The 16,401-nt window shown below is 40.6% G+C and overlaps 1 protein-coding gene across 1 annotated transcript in view; it reads right to left on the minus strand.

The window, feature by feature from the left end:
- SLC1A7 (solute carrier family 1 member 7) overlaps window positions 1-16,401 on the minus strand; it is a 76,058-nt gene that overhangs the window by 25,870 nt on the left and 33,787 nt on the right. The window contains exons 5-7 of the mRNA XM_061633015.1: window positions 14,833-15,048; window positions 13,198-13,240; window positions 12,786-13,005 (exon numbers count right to left, since the gene is read on the minus strand). Of these exons, the coding sequence (XP_061488999.1) occupies window positions 12,786-13,005; window positions 13,198-13,240; window positions 14,833-15,048 (479 nt within the window). The remainder of the gene's footprint in view (window positions 1-12,785; window positions 13,006-13,197; window positions 13,241-14,832; window positions 15,049-16,401) is intronic.

The raw sequence follows: 16,401 nt of genomic DNA on the forward strand, positions 1-16,401 counted from the left end.
CCTCTTGTCCAGAGTATAGGTTGCACATCAAGACAATCAGATGCGGTGGCCATTTCTTTTAAAGCATTCTATAGTTTCTCATGATCTACACAATCAAAGGCTTTGCTGTAACCTATAAAGCACAGGGTGATTTTCTTCTGAAATTCCCATTTTTTGCATATAGAAGTCAACAGAAATTGAAGGTTTACAGCAGTAGCTCAATGGGCACCCAGGAACACAAACTTGTTCAGCAATTAATGCAACCATACTTGGGGGTTTGACTGCTTGGAGTGGCAAGAAAAAAGTCACACTCGTGGACCATGCCTCCAACCTCCACATGTTCACTGGCATGTCATGAGCAAATGAAGTCATACATATATACATGTAGTCTGTATCCATGCAATCAGGACCCTTGGAAAAAAATGTAGGGTCCTTATGTTTATGGTGAGACTATATGCACAGTTATACATGTGTAAGCTCTGAGTCTATTCTGATGAATGTGTGTGGAGACAGAGGCCAGGGTCAGTGGGTATGATCCTGCTCACCTCACCACACTTTCATATTTCATATCCATGGATGTAGTCACATAAAAAAGGCTAGTGTTATAGATAGATTGTGACAGACAGACAGACAGACAGACAGAGATGCTACTACCCCACTGGCTGGCTTCAGATGCGTTCACATAAGGTTTAAAGTAATATTTGATTATTACTTTTATAATGTGAATGTAAACTTACACTGCCCAGGATGCACTTTCTAGGTTGCAAATAATTATTCTGTACTTTATATTACACATTAACAATGATCACACAACAACACAGAGAGAAATCGGTGCACAAAGTGCAATCCTTTTCATGTTTATTCAAGAAATAAGTCCCACTGTGTTCAGTGGTGCTTGTTTCCAGCAGGTAAGTGTACACAGAATTGCAATGTCACAGTGCAATCTTATGCATATCTACTCAGAAATAAGTCCAAAGAGATTTACTCCCAGGTAAGTGTGCTTAGGATTGCAGTATCAGCCTGCAAACACATTAGTTGCTTCAAAAGCAGCCAGACTATTTTCTCTGGCTGTGTTTTGAAACAACTCTGCCCAGGCTGGACACATCTCCCTTCCCCATTGCTGATTAGGACCTCCCAGAACAAACTGTTGGGCCAATCACTGTGTCTGCCTGAGCCTACAGCAAAATGTTTTCATTGGACTCCCCTGGAATGGCAACGGGGTTGATGGCCAATCAGTTTTGAAGTCTGTGTGAAGACTTCAAGGTAAAGCATGCTTGAGTTGCAACCTCCAAGGTTTTGGAGTAAAAGGGGGCAGAGTTTGTCTGGGGTTGTGTGTGCCTGTGTTCAGAAAACAGAAGTAGAGGCACACTGAAGCCAGCAAAACTGCACATTGTCTTACTCTGTTATTGCTAGCAGGACTAGGCAAGACTACATTTATTGCTGGGAAATAGAGATAATAGATCCATGATCCAGCAGCAGAAAACAAAACCAGGTGCCTAGCCAAGAACCAGGTGGAATCAGTCAGGGGAGACAAGGTTAAGTCCATAGATCAGTGAATGAAAAAATACAGGCTATACGCTCAAGGAGCCATTCAACAAGAAGGTTAATTTGAAAATGATTTAGTGCAACTGTTGTTTTTCCTTTAGGCTTGATGAACTCTTATATCTGTCTGTACAGCAAATATGTCCTAACCAAGAGCTGAGCGTCAGAGCACACATCTGTGTTTGTAAATCAGGTTCCAGGTCTTGCAGTATTCTTGATTCAGTGGGGAACAAGCTGATCCCCTGTCAGACCCAGCTATTTCACAATGCCTGAAATATGGTTTATGAATTATGTTGCTCCTTCCTGTTAACAGAAATGTGAAGGCAATTCAGCATTGTAATCAAGCTTGGGCTTATTATGAAATGGCAGTTTCAGGACAGAATGAATCTTTGTATTATAAAAGCTGAAAAGGAGTGAAGTGGTCCCCAATCATAATCTACTTATGGAGCAATATAGTGTGATCTGGAAAACAGGGCCTTTTCTTTCTGATTTATAAGGACAGGGGAAGAAGAAAGAGGAGACATGGCTGTAGCCCATATGAAAATGAACTGTAGGCCTGAGCATATTTTTCCCTGTGACTGAGGGTGGAAAAGTGATGTGAGTTCAGGGCTGCCATGCTTTATTTTAAATAAACCACTGATATAACCAAGGGATTTCTTTGACATGGGACCCAGTCATTACACAAGATCTTTGAGGCACATCATTTTCTGCTAGGTATTGTTTACCATTCTGCCCTGTATTCATCACATGCAGCACCGTTTCCATTCTGCTACAGTTCGTCTTCCACCAAAAACTGTTATTCATTTCACTGCCCACTGTGGCAAAATTACATAATTTACATAATTAATCACGTAATTTACTTTGTATTATGTTAATCATAGAATCATTGGATCATAGAATTGGAAGGGGCCTACAAGGCCATCGAATCCAGCCCCCTGCTCAGTGCAGGAATCCAAATTAAAGCATACCCATCCCACTCATTTCAGTGCAAAGGAAATACAATGCAAATAATGAAATCAATTTTGTATTGTTTATGGACTGAAAGCAACAACAGCAAATACCAACTGTATTTGCGGGATTGATTTCCATTCCAGGCATGGGACAAATAAGCAAGCCTATGCAATTTCCACTGTCATTCCTGGATTAATTGGAATTCTCTGACATCCCTGTCAATCAGTGTTGCTGCCAGGTTCAGCATGCCTAAGACCGCAGCCTAAATTCACTCTGTCCTTTCTCACAGCTGTCTTAGCTGGAATATATTTTTGCATGTTGTATTTCCCTGGCAGCCAATAACTCTGTTATTCACTCTTCTGAAATAATCTATAATCCATTTACCTTGGGTGATGTTCCAATGTTTGAGCAGCAACATGCTATACGTAACCATACATTTCAAATCAGCCTTCACCAAATTGATGCCCTCCAAATGTTTTGGACCACAGCTGCCATTAATTCCTAACAACTGATCAGGCTGGCTGTGGGTGATATAAGTTGTAGTACAAAACCTCTGGAGGGCACCAGGTTGGGGAAGGCTGTTCTAAATCCTAAGCTCTATAATTAAAGAATGGTAATTTAAAGAGATGGTTGTCAGTAGCAGGTGCTGGGAAATAAATCTTTATGAACTCTCATAACAAAGTTTAACATTAAATGTACAGAATGTGTAGCTCCCTCTGGTGTAGCTTTGGGGAAAACAAAGAAACAGAATGCCAAACCCACAAGAGGTCAAGGATGTTCTTCATCCTGTTACCACAGAAACTAGGGAAGTATGCATGGGGTAGGGAGTAGGGATGTGGGAAAAATTCAATTCAGTTTGAATTTAAAGCCAAAAACAATATGAGAACCAGAGCTTGGAAGATTACTTTTAAAAAGTAATAAATTACAGTTACAGTTACATGGCCAAAAAAAGCAATAATTACCATTACAATTACAATTGCTCTGAAAGTAACTGATTACTTTACTTTTCCTCCAAAGTAATCTCTACAATTACATTTCAGTTACTTTTTAAAAAAGCCTACGAGGTGCTGGCCTTGGCTACTGCACATCTAAGTAGCCTAAAGCAACATTAAAAATAAACAAACATACAGAGGTAGTAGAATAATTATTTTTATTCATAAGATAGCAATTGTGGTCTCTCCACTGGTAAGGGTGGTGGGGAGGGAGGCTGAGGCCACTACTCAGATCTTTGCACGTCAAACCAAGTGCAAACCCCCCACTCAGCCAGCCAGCATAATCTCTCTCACTTAACCACCTTCCGGACCCTGCCCTGCCACCAACTAAGGGACACTCACTCAAGCAAATATTTTCCCCTGAGATTCAAAAAAGTTAAAATACTGCAAATGCAGCACAGTAGCCATAGAGGGTGGTGGAGGCCACTTTGTGTGCCAAGTGCAAACACAGTATTCACACACACACACACACACACACACACACACACACACACACACACACACACACACACACACACACACGTTGTCATATTTCACCTCCACAGTTCTTTATCTCCATTCTGCCGCTGCCTCTTTCTCCTCCTTTATCCATGTTCTTGACCTCCGGATCCTTTTTCCCTCCACTCCATTCTTCACCACCACTATCTGTTTATTTAAATAATTGTTTTCTCCACTCCACCCCGTCTCACTCTCTGCCTCCTCCCTCGTCACCTCCTACCCATCCACAAAGCACGAGGAAAGAGTGATGCTGCACAGAAGCCCAGTTTGATGCACATGATTTTCATCCACAAATCAGAGGAGCAGAAGATGTCCCCTGCTCCCCTCCCCAAGTAATGCCCAAAAGTAATTCTGGAAACGTTATAATTACTCCACAAAAGTAGTAAAGTTACTCCTGGTTCCATTACAATCAAAATGTAAAGAAATTACCCACTCGTTACTCAAAAAAGCAATGAATTACAAGTAATTTGTTACTTGTAACTAGTTATTTCCAAGCTCTGATGAGAACCGAAATTCAGCCATCCTTCAAAATTTGCACTTATCCGAATTTTGCGATGCAGTTCACCAAGTAAGCAATGTTTGCAAAAAATGCATATATTAGGGGGAAAGTGTGCAAAAATTGAATATGTTAGTGAACATAACATATAAAATGCATTATATGATGAGAAATTGCTTGCAAAATGTATATATTAGTCAAAACTGCATACAACAATGTGTTTATTGGGAGAAATTCTCACTAAAACACTGAAGAATTTTCATGAGGATTTTTTTTTAAAAAAAATTGCAAAATGAAATTGAGATGAGGAGAACCAAATTTAAGGTTAGAAAATGAGAAACGGAGAGAACCAACACTGACAGATCTTTCCATTCCTAAGGGAGGGAGGTATGGAAACATGTAAAAAAGGCTTAATCAGGGTAGATACACAGCCCTGTTTTCTGTACCACTAGAGGACTTTCTGCTGTTACCCTGTGGTTGGAATTTGTATGCCATGAAAGGAAACCTGATACTTGTAGCTAGCTGAATTCACCTTGGCCCCCAATCCTAATGCATGATGGCCTATGACACGTGGCCATATGGATCTCCTTATTATCATCTGTCAAAAGTACCACATGGTATGAAAAATGGTTATATTGATTCCCAACTCCATCTGCCCACTACATCCTTCATGGAGATCAGCTTGTTGGATGAAGGCCTAATCCAGGTTTTCTGTAGTTCTGGAACTGAAATTCTACAGCAATGAGACACCAATTCAGCTGAATGAAAATGCTAAATAAACATCCTTTATCACCCTCTTGTACCCAAAATGAATGTGAAATGACACTTCAGCTGATTCAAAGTGCACTGGGAGGGGGCAAGCGCATTGTAGTGTAATGGCACACATTATAACAAACTTGCATTTTAGAAAAAGTGCAACATTTGGACAGATACAGAAGGTCTCAACATTTAGTATGATAAATCTGTAAGCCAGCACAGTAACAGCTGATCCTAGCAAAATTAATTACTGTACCAACAGTAACCAATAACAGATTGTGGTTTTTCAATTATATAACTGAAAAGGTCTGCTCTTGTGTCACCACTGACAACATGCTTCCAAAGGGCTTCAGATTTTGAATGCAGTTAGGCCCTTGTGCGCTGGGGTTTTGTTTATTTACTAAATAGCGTGTGTATGTGGGGGTCCCAATCTGGAAGAGAGTGGATCTAAGCCTTTTCCCCCAGCTGCTATTTGCCCCAGGAGGAAAGCTACCATTGGTGGCAATGGCAGTTTTCTTCTTTGGCAAACAGCAGCCGTGGGAGGATGGAGGGCGGTGGGATCTTGGGGGCAAAGGATTAAATCCACTCTCCTCCTAAATATGGTCCTGATCTAGATTCCCCCTCCTCCCCAGTTGCCATGTAGTAAAAACAAAACACCCAGGCATGCAGGAGCCAGCCACAAGCATAGCATTACATAGGGATGTGCTAGAATTCTATCCAATTCGGATTTGGTACCTACTTTTCCATTAAGTTGCTTATTCTCTATTGTTACAGATTGGATTTTTATGTAGCAATTTTCCACAGCTATTTTCAAAAATATTTTTTTAAATCCACCTCTAAAATATGAATATTAAGAACGATAATTTTATTATTATTTCCTTTCAAAATAATATTTCCTTTCAAAGTATCAATATTAATATCAATATTTTTTGTGAGGGGGAAAAACGGATTGGTAAAAGCAGTGGCTAGCAGACAAAGAACTAACTCAAATCACTGCTGGCCTGTAAGGACAATGGAATGCTTTTGAACGGGCATCAGCCAATGGATCCCATGCCTAGCATCACATCTAGTTTGGGTTGCCTACCTTTGCATTGTCTGTTCTGACTTGCAGCAACTCTATAAGAGCTCAGTCAGAGGTCTTTCCCAGCCTTGCTAATCAAGACCCTTTGAGATGCCCGGGACTGATCCTGGGAATGGGATTCATACAAAGCCTATGCTCTGCCATTGAGCTGAGCTACAGACCTTCCCCGAAAAAGCCAGGGGTAGCATGTCTTGTATGGTCATCATCATGCTTCTTGCAATGAATGCAAGAATGACCTCTGGGAAACTGTCTACACATTTCCTTGTGTGCTATAGCTCCCTATAAGAAATAAAAGTAGCCATTGTCAGGATGAATCTTCAGTTGAGAACCCTCTCCTGAACCTTTTTTCAGCTCTACAATACATTTTTGAAAAGGGCTAAACAGCTTTTCATTTAGATTAATAGGCTAGCATGCTTGTTCCAGAAACTGACTTTTCCTTTTGGATGCCATGAAACGTTCCTCTTTGTGATGAAGCAATCCAGGACATGTATCAAACCTCAGTATGATGAGCATGTGATAACTAATGCCAACTAGATTTATGCTTGAAATAAAATTGACATCATTCAGACTGGAGCCAATGCACTGGGGGTAAGTCAACAAAGAGAGTGCTGAGCTACTTAAATATTCCACTGCTCTCTGCAGGACATAACTGTGAATTACTTGACTAACCTCACAATATAGGAGTGCAATGAAAATTTGCCAAAGGAAAATGTCATTTCAGAATCACACGTCAGCATTCTGTAATTCATAACATTTGTCAGAAATTGTGCACATAATCCAGGAAAAGTTAGCTGCAGCTAAATCTCAGGATATAGCTTGAGCCATCACTATCTCTCAGCCTAAACTACCTCACAGGGTTGTTGTCAGGAGAAAATAGAGGGGGAAGGGGAGAACCATGTATGCTGCCTTGACTTCCTTGGAAGAAAAGTGAAAGATGTTATAAATGAAGTTATTAAATAATAGTAGTAAATCATAAATCTTATTGAAAACAGTGCTTAGATTTGCTGTGGGAGGTAGGGGGCCTTTAATACAAGCTACAAGCAGCTCCTCCCAATTTTAGCCCAATCATGGACCCCTGTATCCAGTCGCAATGGGGGCCAACATACAAGATAAGAAAGTCTGATCTTCCCTGTAATATGAGCACCAAAATCTGAAATCGGTAGAATAGGACTTTGCCATGATTTTAATGGGAATTTTCTGCTTGGCTGTATCCTAACTTTTTCTGTGCAGTCCCCTAGCAAATATGAGATGTCCTCCTCCCTTTACTGTCATTTGTGTTCCTCTTGTGCAGCTCCCATTCATTTTAATAGGACAAGCACATGAGAATGTCCCTCTAGACCACATGTGTGGGGCCGAGGGTGTGTGTGAAACTCTCCTTTTTTTTTTTTTTTTTTTTTTTCAATAATTTTTATTCAGATTTTCATAAAACATACAAGACAAAATCATAAAACATTCAAAGACAAAAAACAAAATCAAAAATAGTTAAACAAAAAGAAAAAAAGAAAAAAAAAACAAAAATAAAAAATAAAAAGTAAAATATTGACTTCCCATTTGTCAAAGATCAAATCAGTTATAAGTCTATAATATATAACAATCCTGTCTCTTAAGTCATATTATAAAATCACTTTCCTCCAGTAGTTATCCTACTTAATCATCAAATCTCATACACACCACTTTATTCTTTCCACAAAAAGTCAAAGAGAGGTTTCAATTCTTTAAGAAATATATCTATCAATTTTTTTTTCCCAGATAAGCATATCGATTAATCCATCTCATTACTAATTATGATAATCTTATTGTCATAACCATAGTCAAAATAAACATTTCAATTAATCCATCACATCAGAATCTGTTAGGTTCAGTAATTTCAATAGCCATTGTTCTATTATCTCTATTAGTTCCATTTTCCATCTTCCATCTTCAGTAGTCTTGTTAAGTCCAGTAATTTCAATATCCAATCTTCCATTATCAGTATTCCATAATAATCTTGCTGTCAAAGCCATAGTCATATAGTAAGAGTCTGATGGGAATTACCTCTATCCCAAATATTTTCTTGCCATCCATTCTGAATAGGTTGCTGAAATACTGCTGTAAAATCATATCTCTGTTCTTTTTTTCAAAATACACTGGGTCATCTCTTAAAAGTTTTTCCATTGTCACATGGCTGCAGTTAATTCCATAGATTTTCTCTATATTGGGCTCCATCACATCATTCCAGTCCAGAAGATTATCCATGCCATTGATAACTTTATCTCTAGAATCTTCATTAATTTCTTCAAAGATAACATTGAGTTCCAAACAATAGATTTTATTTCTAAAGTCCATAGACTCCAAATCTTGTTCCTGTTCCACGTTTGTTCCAATCTCCAGGATCTCCTCTCTCACAGGGACCCCTATTCCAGTCTCCAGGGTCTCCTCTCTCACAGGGACCCCTGTTCCAATCTCCGGGATCTCCTCTCTCACAGGGACCCCTTCCAGGGTCACCTCTCTCACAGGGACCCTTATATCTTTAATCTCCTGCTTCATTTTACTCAATTCAATTTTCATTATCTCAATCTCATCCATTATTTTCTGAAACATAGTTATTTCCAGATTCTCAGCCACTTTCTTAATTGCCATTTTAAAAGAAAAATATAGGAAAACCACTTCTTATTTCAGCAACAATTGGGTTAATACTCCAAACTTGGTGACATCACAGTATAAACAGAGCAGACAGCCTTATCTCTCCAATAGTTAAGTAAACAAAATGCAGTTCCCAGGATCGAAACAATTAATGGCAGTCGTCAAAAAACAGATTCGTCAAAATAAAATAGACCAAAAAGAGAGTAGTCTCAAAACAGTATAATATTTTTCAAAATAAAAATCTGGAATAGAAATCCCTCTTCTGTGTATATCTTTAGAATGCAAATCCAGGACAGCTTTTTGCAACAAAAACAGAGATAAGCTATTAATTAGTGCGTAGCAGAGAGAAGTTACGGCTCCCCAGTGAGATGTCAAAAACCGATCAATCTGGCAAATCTCTTTTAAACAGCAACAATTTAAGTCAAGTAAAAGAAAAATATAGAAAGAAGGGTGCTTGCCTGTTAGTGCGTTCTCTCTTAGAAGATAAGATGAACGTTCGCTTTAACAGATAGAGCTTGCTGTTGAAAATCCGTCCCACCTTCGTCGGCTGGACCTCGTCCCATAAATTAATGAGATCTGGTCGTCCCAACAAAAATAGGCTTTGAGGTTAATCTCTTCGTTTCTCCCTACCCGGGAGAAGTTTAATCAGTCAAAAAAAAAAGAAAAAACTGACTGATATATCTGAATAAGCTTCTTTTGAGGCAGGAGCCCGTCTCAAAAGCAGGCACAGGCTAAGTCACCCTTCCCGGAAGTCTGTGTGAAACTCTCCTGAAAAGTTCTAGTGTGTTCAGTGCATATTTGAATGTGGTTAGCAAATTATCTGAACCATAAAGTATATATGTACCTTTGTAGTTTTCCACTATTAATTTATTCCCAACTGGAGAATCAGCCAGAAGGGACAACCTGGATCTATATTTAATGCCCATTTGTCTTTCAAGCTGCCTTACTACACTAATAGCGCCACCCGCAAACTATTAATTATTATTATTTAAATTTATTGTCTGCCTTTCACCCAAAGGTCCCAGGGTGGGTCACAACAGTTGGTCCACAGGGCAGATGTTTCCCCACCCTCGATGTAGATTATAGCATGGTATGACAGGTTCACAGGGGTGGGGTCATAGAGGTGCGGTCACAAGGGTGGCCCCCCTTCCCTCCTGCTGCCTGGTCCTTCATATGGTTACTCCTTTTTTCCTTCCCCCTTTTTGGGCCTACTTGACTGAAATAATATTTCATGCTGAATTTTTTTTATCAATTCCATTATCAAATATTGTTAGAGGACTCAAATATCAGTGCTTTCATGCCAATTGGCTTCCTTATCCTTTCCTGTTGATTGGAGCCAATGAGAGTGAAAGAAGGTGAGTCAACTGCTGAGAAGATTCTTTGCAGTGGCTAACACACTCCCCTTTCATGCTGATTGGCTCCTAGGGACATCTGATGTTGTGAGAGAAGACAAGCATGGGAAGGACTGAAGGGTATGGAGACAATGATGGAGAGCAAGCCAGTGAGTGATGGAGTTTGCAGAGGAGGAGGGTGGACACAACCAGGATGATGGGAGATGAGGGAAAGTGGAAAAGGAAGGGGGGAGAACTTGGGCTGAAGAGGGGTTTCTCGCTCTCTTTCTCTGCTGCACATCCTCCAGTTTGTTTGTTAACAAGGATCTCATTCTCAACCCAGCAGCAAAAAAGGGCGGGAGGGGAAAGATGTGTGGTTTTGTTCTAGTCCAAAGATAGCAGTGGGGAGGAGGAAGAAAACAGAGAAAAATATTGTTGCGCGCCTCCCCAATCTTGGAGCGGTGAGATTCCTGGGGTCCCTGCGTTTGCCCTGGGTGTGGTTTCTTTGGGAAGAAGGTCAGCGGAGACTGTGGTGTCTTTATGAAATATCGTTTATTTATTTACACACATTCCAACCTGAGCTTAGGATGGAGGGGTTCAAGGCTTCAGCAGTCCAATATCCAGCTTTTCCATTCGGGGTTACAGGAGGCATCCTAAAGTCTCTCTGCCTGCCTCCAGTTCCCAGCCTTTCTCAGACACAACTCAACACACACTAAAAACACAAACCTCTCCTAGCTGCCAGGAGGGGGGGTAGAAGGCTGTCCTGAAGAGTTCAATGACAAAAGGATCTTCCTGGCTTATTCACCAGCTGCTGGGCACCAGACAGACCCATTAACAAACCTGGCCACTCTATTAGCTTAACAAAACAAACTCATCTAGCCAGCAAAGCGAGTTTCTCTCACCAAGGCACAGGATTCCAAATCAGAGGCTGGAAGGGGACTCATAGGAATTATGTGTGTGTGAGAGATGGTCTTTCAGCTTTTAACGATGTTGTACATATGTGTGGCATGCATGAAATGCATATAACGTAAAGTGAAATTAATATGGCTAAGAATGTTTGCGTGTGTGGTACAGTCAACACCAGAGGTTAGGATCAGGAATTTCCATGCTTAAAGTTTCTTCCTGAAACTCATAAGCTCTGCCCAAAATGAAGTTATTCTGAGGCTTAGTATGGCAGCCAAGAAGGGAAACTCAGCAGAAACTCAGTCTTTCAGCATGATGATAATGATGATGAAATACTGCCTGAATGGACTAAACCCTCTTTTTCTAACACTCCAGGTATATGTGGAAGGAGGGGGGGGTGACACAGGGAGATAGGAGAAGGAAGTGGAAAAATCCCTTCCTACCTTCTAGAAGGTGGCAAAGTTCAAAGGATTACAAATTCCTGTGCAAAATGAGTTGCCTGCTTAGACAGAGTGAATTCCTTCATTTGGGGAAAAACAGGCTTTGTCTTAACCCAGCAGCAAAAAGGCCCCCAGAGAAAGGGGGGGAGCCTTGATTGCTGTAGGGCTTTCTGAGTCAGTTATGCACGCCCCATGTTCCTACTTAAAAAGTCAAATTGTGGAGAATGAGAATTCTGCAGAATTGCAGAGGAAGAGACAGTGAATCCTGATGATAGCATCCCATCTACACCATCAAGCAGCAGGAGATAAACGTGTAGACACTGGATTCAGTAATTCAATCAATATATCTGACAGTGAGAAAGTACAGTCGAACAGTGACTGTGACAGAGAAGTGGAAAGCAGTATTCAAACCTGACCAGATTATTCTATAATCTTAGATGACTGTATAATCTTAGAAGGGGTGTGGCTGTGGAGGGCATGGCTGTGAGCATTATGAAAGGAATTTCTGAATTTGCCTCTATGCTACTGATGGCCTGCTGTACAGGCGGGCCCTACTTATACGGCAGGTTCTGTTCCGGACTGCCACCGTAAAGTGGAAATCGCCATAAAGCGGAACCCATTGAGTATAATGGGGCGCGTTGCGCAAAAATGCCGCAAGATGCCGCAAAAACGGCTTTAAAACGGGGAATTTCCCCTAATTGAAAGCCGCTGCATTAACGGCATGCCAGAATGCGAAGCGCTGGTAAGCGGGGCCCTACTATACAAAGGTAAGAGGCATATCCATTGTTCTAACAACTATGGCCTTTGACCCCAATCCCCACTGGCATGTGGCCCCTGGAAGTTCCCTGTGAAGAAATGTGGCCCTCAGGCTGAAAAGTTTCCCTATGCCTGTAATACAAGCTTCCTGAAAGAGCTCTATGAGTTACAGAGGGAAACTGAGGAAAAAATGAAGCAACGTAGGATAGGCAAGGATTGGAGCATGCCTTTCTCAGACAACTGGAAATTTGGTCCCGATGCTCAACCTCTCAAAGCTGTGAATCATTCAATTCCAAGTGGAGACTGTGAATGCTAATGAACCATGGAAGGGCCAGGAATGGCATCAGGATTCTAAACACAAAGACTAATTTTCCTACATCAAATAATACATTCACTCAGTGCGAATGTGTCTTTGGTTAATGGGTTACAAAAACATACCCATGGTAGCAGAGAATATTACAATCCCCAACACGTTCATGCCTTCGCTGGTGCCTGGCTCCGACTTGTAAATCACTTCTGGTGGTGGTGTGATATCCAAGGCAAAATTCTGGATGTTGGATCCATTTTCATCCTGAACCTCATAGATTATTATTTGGCGCGTGGTACTTTCGGACATTGCTTTCTTAGCCTTCACAATAGAGATGCTTTTGGTTCGGTACTGAAAGAGCAGAAGGCATCTCCATTACACCTGGGAGGATACTATCTTGTTTGAGGTTTAGGTTCCCTTCATGATGAATGGAACTTGTCAACAGAGAAAATAATACCTCTGAAAATGCTGATCGATTGACTCCTTCCTCATTTGAAGGGAATATTTCCCTAGTGCTCCAATGAACAGCCATTCAACACTCACCTGTTTAAAAGTGGCCTCAACAAGGTTGGCAGGAAACATATTCCTGAAAAGAGATAAGAAAGACAATTGTCATGGGATTAGGTAGAATTTGTACTCATTGGGCATTAATCTTCACTTAATCTTTTAAGTAGCCATTTATATTTGTGTCACATTTATTTTTGGCATTTTATTTGGGAATCAATTACACGCCAGTCTTTGTAGTACCTACAATGGGTGCTTGTAGCACAATGGAAACTATATGACATTCTGTTAACTGAAGAAGTCTTCCGACTGCTGCTTCCTACACTTTACTGCAGACACACAGAAGCGCTGGAATCAAAGTACTGGAAAAGGCCTGAAAATCATCTAGTCCAGTTTCGGTAGAATCTTGCATACCCAAACTTAGAGAGGTATTTATTTTTTATTTATTTTTTATTTTATTTATATCCCACCCTTCCTCCCAGCAGTACATATTACTGTCTGTCTATCTCTGTTGAAACATTTATACTTCGCCCTTCTGGTGCAAAAGCACGACTCAGGGCAGCTTACATTTGAACATTACAATTTTATTAAACAACAGAATAAAATTATCAACCAAAGAGACAGGGTCAGCTGTTAAGATCAGAATGTAAAAACATTACCTGTCACATACGGCAAATACCTGCTGGAATTAAATGGTTTTGAACACCTGGTGAAAAACAGCAAGGGCAAGGTGTTCCATAAACAGGGGGCAGTCACTGAGAAGTCTCTCTTTCTTATCCCAGTCAAACATACTTCCACCCTAGATGGGGCACAGAGAAGGACCTCTCATTTGACCTTAGAGAGTGGGCAGGATGATACAGTTATATAGCTGTCCTGCACCTATACAACTGCAGATACTTGGAAATTCAATCAAGTCCTGGATCTTATGCAAACATAATGTCAGACAGTTTTACTTACATGCATGACTGTTCAGAAATAAGTCCCACCGCATTTTCATAAGAATGTGAGAAGAGCCCTGCTGGATTGGGCCAAAGAAGCCCATTTGTCCAGCATCCTGTTCTCACAGTGGCCAACTAGATGCCTAAGGGAAGCCCAAAAGCAGAACCTGAGTACAAGAGTACTCTCCCCATTTGTCGTTCCCAGCAACTGGCATTCAGGGTATGGTCTGAAGGCACATGAGGCCACTACCTTGCTCAAACTAAGCAGGTCTGGGTGCTGGTAAGTGCCTGTATGGGAGAATGACTGGGAACCACATGTATGCTGCCTAGAGTTTCTATGATGAAAGAATGGTGGGATATAAATGTAATGAATAAATAAGTAAATTCACTAATAGGCAAAAAACCTTGTGGTTTAAGAATGTAATTATAGCCAAAAGATATTGAGCAGCTATAGTGAATGCACCAGGGGAGCAGGAGACCTGACCTCCTCTCTGAGATATTGTACTACCCTACAAATTTGTCAAAATGCAAACACAATTTGGGTTGGTCTTTCACAGTCCAATCCACTTTCAGTGTAGCTTGGAAGAATTTGGTAACATGTGCCTCTGAGCAATTACCATATGGAATATTTATGGATTTCAAAATGTATCTGAAAATGTGATCACTTTTTACCAAAAAGTTACAGAATGTGTACAATTTTACCTTTCATAAAAGTAGTAAGAATGAATGTAGTTACCGAATTAAGTCCAGCAAGGCATCTGCAGAGCTCATGATTGGCTTCCCACTTTCCTCCGTGTTCTCCTTTTGGGCTGCCCCACCAGGATGGATAATGGAGACCATAATTATTCCCACAATAACAGCCACAAAAGTGGTCCAAAGATAGTAAGTGACTGTTATGATGCCTAATTGACTAGATGTCTTAGCGTCGAGAGCTGCTAGCCCAGACATTAAGCTGTTGAAAGAAAATCAATCATTTATTACGGTCAATGACCAGCACTATAAAACGTTAAAACAGCAAACAATAAAACATGTCAATATTATACAATGAAGGAAACAAACGGCAGCAGCCTGAGATAATATGGAACTGTGGTATTACAATTAGGGCAACAATGGGGAATGGCCCACCCGAGGTTATCCATTATTGTTGTTTGCCATCATCACTCTCCTACAGGTAACAGCCAAAGCACAAAATCTTGCCACATTGGCAGTCACCTGCTGTCTCCTGTCTGAGAGTAAATGATCTAAATAAAATGCATCAGACCTTCCTGGGATTTTTTGGAGAATTGGGTTGATGAGATCAGACCAGGAGTCTCGATAGAACAGACAGTACAATAGTACATGTGCAGCAGTTTCCACACTTCCCATATCACAGGGGCATAAGCGGTCCTGTACTGGCACCTTATTGAATCTCCCTTCTAAAAGCGCAGGAGGTAAGACATGAGTCTGGCAAGCGTGAAAAATTTTCTGTGCTTTGAAATAGACAGCATTCTCATATAATTTGTTGTTGTAAACTTACTCGCATAATCTCCATAGTTAGAATAGAGTGCAGCCAAGCTCAAATGGGTTTGTAAATCAATGTCCATGATTTGCTGGGAGACAGCCTTTTTGCTTGAACATAGCCTAATGCCATAACAGTGGGAATAGAAAGACCCAAATGCGACAATTCCATTGACAATTCTCTTTTCCAGCTCGATTGAAAAGTATCTATCAGAGTCAAAGGAATTAAGCCCACTGGGAAGAACATTAATTTTAGCCAAAAGTTTATCTTATATATCAATGTGTGAGCCTCTACAGAGATTTGGCCCACCTCCAGCTGCAAAATTATATTAAGGACACATAACGGGGTACCTAATATTGCTCTTATAAATTTAGTTTGGAAAGGAGCAAAATTATCATAAATACATAGCTGGGAACCATACAGCATCTTAGCAACAAAAACCTGTAGGGCCGCGGGGATATATTGACCACCTTTGGTGTAATAAAAAGATAGAAGTGCCTTTGTGCTTCTCTGGGCATTTGCAATGGCATTTTTTATTTGGACTTTCCATGAGCCAGTTGAATGGAAGGTTACACTTAAATATCTATAGTAGGTAACCTGCTCAATTTGATGGTCATTGATCTGCCATCGATGCCTACTCCTCTTTCTATAAAAATTAGGACCTTAGACTTGTCATAGTTAATTGTCAGTTGTTCTTCTTTGCAATATAAGGCTAAAGCACTTAAAAGTTTCAGGCCGATGCTTGACAATGATAAAAGTACCGCATCATCAACATAGAGAAGGATTGACACAGGTCTATTTGCCAAC

The sequence above is a fragment of the Rhineura floridana genome, chromosome 6 (assembly GCF_030035675.1).
Source record: "Rhineura floridana isolate rRhiFlo1 chromosome 6, rRhiFlo1.hap2, whole genome shotgun sequence".
Classification (NCBI taxonomy): Eukaryota; Metazoa; Chordata; class Lepidosauria; order Squamata; family Rhineuridae; genus Rhineura; species Rhineura floridana.